Source organism: Procambarus clarkii, chromosome 19, assembly GCF_040958095.1.
Source record: "Procambarus clarkii isolate CNS0578487 chromosome 19, FALCON_Pclarkii_2.0, whole genome shotgun sequence".
In the NCBI taxonomy this organism is placed as follows: Eukaryota; Metazoa; Arthropoda; class Malacostraca; order Decapoda; family Cambaridae; genus Procambarus; species Procambarus clarkii.
The window spans coordinates 34,373,783-34,376,077 of record NC_091168.1 but is presented as its reverse complement, the minus strand read 5'-3'; the positions used below and the strand labels follow the sequence as shown (position 1 = coordinate 34,376,077).

General features: G+C 44.4%; 1 protein-coding gene across 1 annotated transcript; it reads left to right on the top strand.

Moving 5' to 3' along the window:
* The first annotated feature begins 475 nt into the window (after positions 1-475).
* LOC138366409 (zinc finger protein 99-like) lies at positions 476-1,750 on the top strand. Its single transcript, XM_069327453.1, has one exon. It carries the CDS (start codon positions 476-478, stop codon positions 1,748-1,750), a length of 1,275 nt encoding a protein of 424 aa, XP_069183554.1.
* The last annotated feature ends 545 nt before the right edge of the window (positions 1,751-2,295 follow it).

The following is a 2,295-nucleotide window of genomic DNA, read 5'->3' as shown; positions in this document are numbered from 1 at the left end:
AGCATAAAACCTTGACATAAACTGCACCTCTCATAAAGAAGAAGCACCACCATTGACCGCCAAGTGCACACATCAAGTGTAACTCAAGCAACACTCAAGTCTTGCATAACCGTCAACATTGACGGTCAACCATCACCACTCGTGCAGTCAGCCAGAGGAGAAAACCTTCACATAACCTGCAGCTGTCATAAAGACTTTTTTTTTTTTTTTTTTGAGATATATACAAGAGTTGTTACATTCTTGTAGAGCCACTAGTACGCGTAGCGTTTCGGGCAGGTCCCTGGAATACGATCCCCGCCGCGAAGAATCGTTGTTACAATCAAGTACACATTTTACTGTTGAGTTAAACAGAGGCTACAGTTAAGGATTTGCGCCCAGTAAATCCTCCCCGGCCAGGATACGAACCCATGACAAAGCGCTCGCAGAACGCCAGGCGAGTGTCTTACCACTACACCACGGAGACTGTAACCTTAAGATGAAGACTCATCAGTGTCCAGAGTGTGGGAAGGTATTCAGTAGCCTTGGACATGTGAAGCAACACATGTTAGTGCATTCAGGTGACGAACCTCATGAGTGTCCAGAGTGTGGGAAGAGATTCCGTCATCTTAGTAGTGTGAAGCGTCACATGTTAGTGCATTCAGGTGACGAACCTCATGAGTGTCCAGAGTGTGGGAAGAGATTCAGTAGGCTTGGATGTGTGAAGCGTCACATGTTAGTGCATTTAGGTCACAAACCTCATGAGTGTCCAGAGTGTGGGAAGAGATTTAGTGAGCTTGGAAATATGAAGAAACACAGAATGTTGCATATGGATGAAAAACCTTTTGAGTGTGCGGAGTGTGGGAAAAAATTTATAAGACGTAGAGATATAATACAACACATGCTAGTGCATTTAGGTCACAAACCTCATGAGTGTCCAGAGTGTGGGAAGAGATTTAGTGAGCTTGGAAATATGAAGAAACACAGAATGTTGCATATGGATGAAAAACCTTTTGAGTGTGCGGAGTGTGGGAAAAAATTTAGAAGACGTGGATATATAATAAAACACATGTTAGTGCATTCAGGTCATAAACCTCATGAGTGTCCAGAGTGTGGGAAGAGATTCCGTCATCTTAGTAGTGTGAAGAATCACATATTAGTGCATTCAGGTCTCAAACCTCATCAGTGTCCAGAGTGTGGAAAGAGATTTAGTCAGCTTGGAAATATGAAGAGACACAGGATGTTGCATATGGATGAAAAACCTCATGAGTGTCCAGAGTGTGGGAAGAGATTCCGTCATCTTAGTAGTGTGAAGAAGCACATATTAGTGCATTCAGGTCTCAAACCTCATCAGTGTCCAGAGTGTGGAAAGAGATTTAGTCAGCTTGGAAATATGAAGAGACACAGGATGTTGCATATGGATGAAAAACCTCATGAGTGTCCAGAGTGTGGGAAGAGATTTAGACATATTGGAGATATGAAGAAACACTGGATAGTGCATACAGATGAAAAACTTTTTGAATGTGCTGAGTGTGGGAAAAAATTTAGAAGACGTGGAGATATAATAAAACACATGCTAGTGCATTCAAGTCATAAAACTCATGAGTGTCCAGAGTGTGGGAAGAGATTCCGTCATCTTAGTAGTGTGAAGAAGCACATATTAGTGCATTCAGGTCTCAAACCTCATCAGTGTCCAGAGTGTGGAAAGAGATTTAGTCAGCTTGGAAATATGAAGAGACACAGGATGGTGCATATGGATGAAAAACCTTTTTAATGTTCTGAGTGTGGCAAAAAATTTAGAAGTAGAGATATAATACATCACATGTTAGTGCATTCAGGTCACGAACCTCATGAGTGTCCAGAGTGTGGGGAAGGTATTCAGTCGGCTTCTTCTTCTTCTTGAGTTATCTTGAGATGATTTTGGGGCTTTAGTGTCCTCGTGGCCCGGTCCTCAACCAGGCCTCCACCCCCAGGAAGCAGCCCGTGACAGCTGACTAACACCCAGGTACCTATTTTACTGCTAGGTAACAGGGGCATAGGGTGAAAGAAACTCTGCCCATTGTTTCTCGCCGGCGCCTGGGATCGAACCCAGGACCACAGGATCACAAGTCCCACGTGCTGTCCGCTCGGCCGACCGGCTCCCTGTATCGCCTGCTGCGGGCACTGGGAGGCGTATGTAACTCTGCCTATGAGAAGCAGAAATTAGAAATATGAAGCGTCACATGTTAGTGCAGCATCCCACATGTTAGTGGGATGAAGTGCTAGCGACAACTAAGAACTTTTGGGGCCACTTGTCGCTGGCGCTTCAGCGGTTCCAAT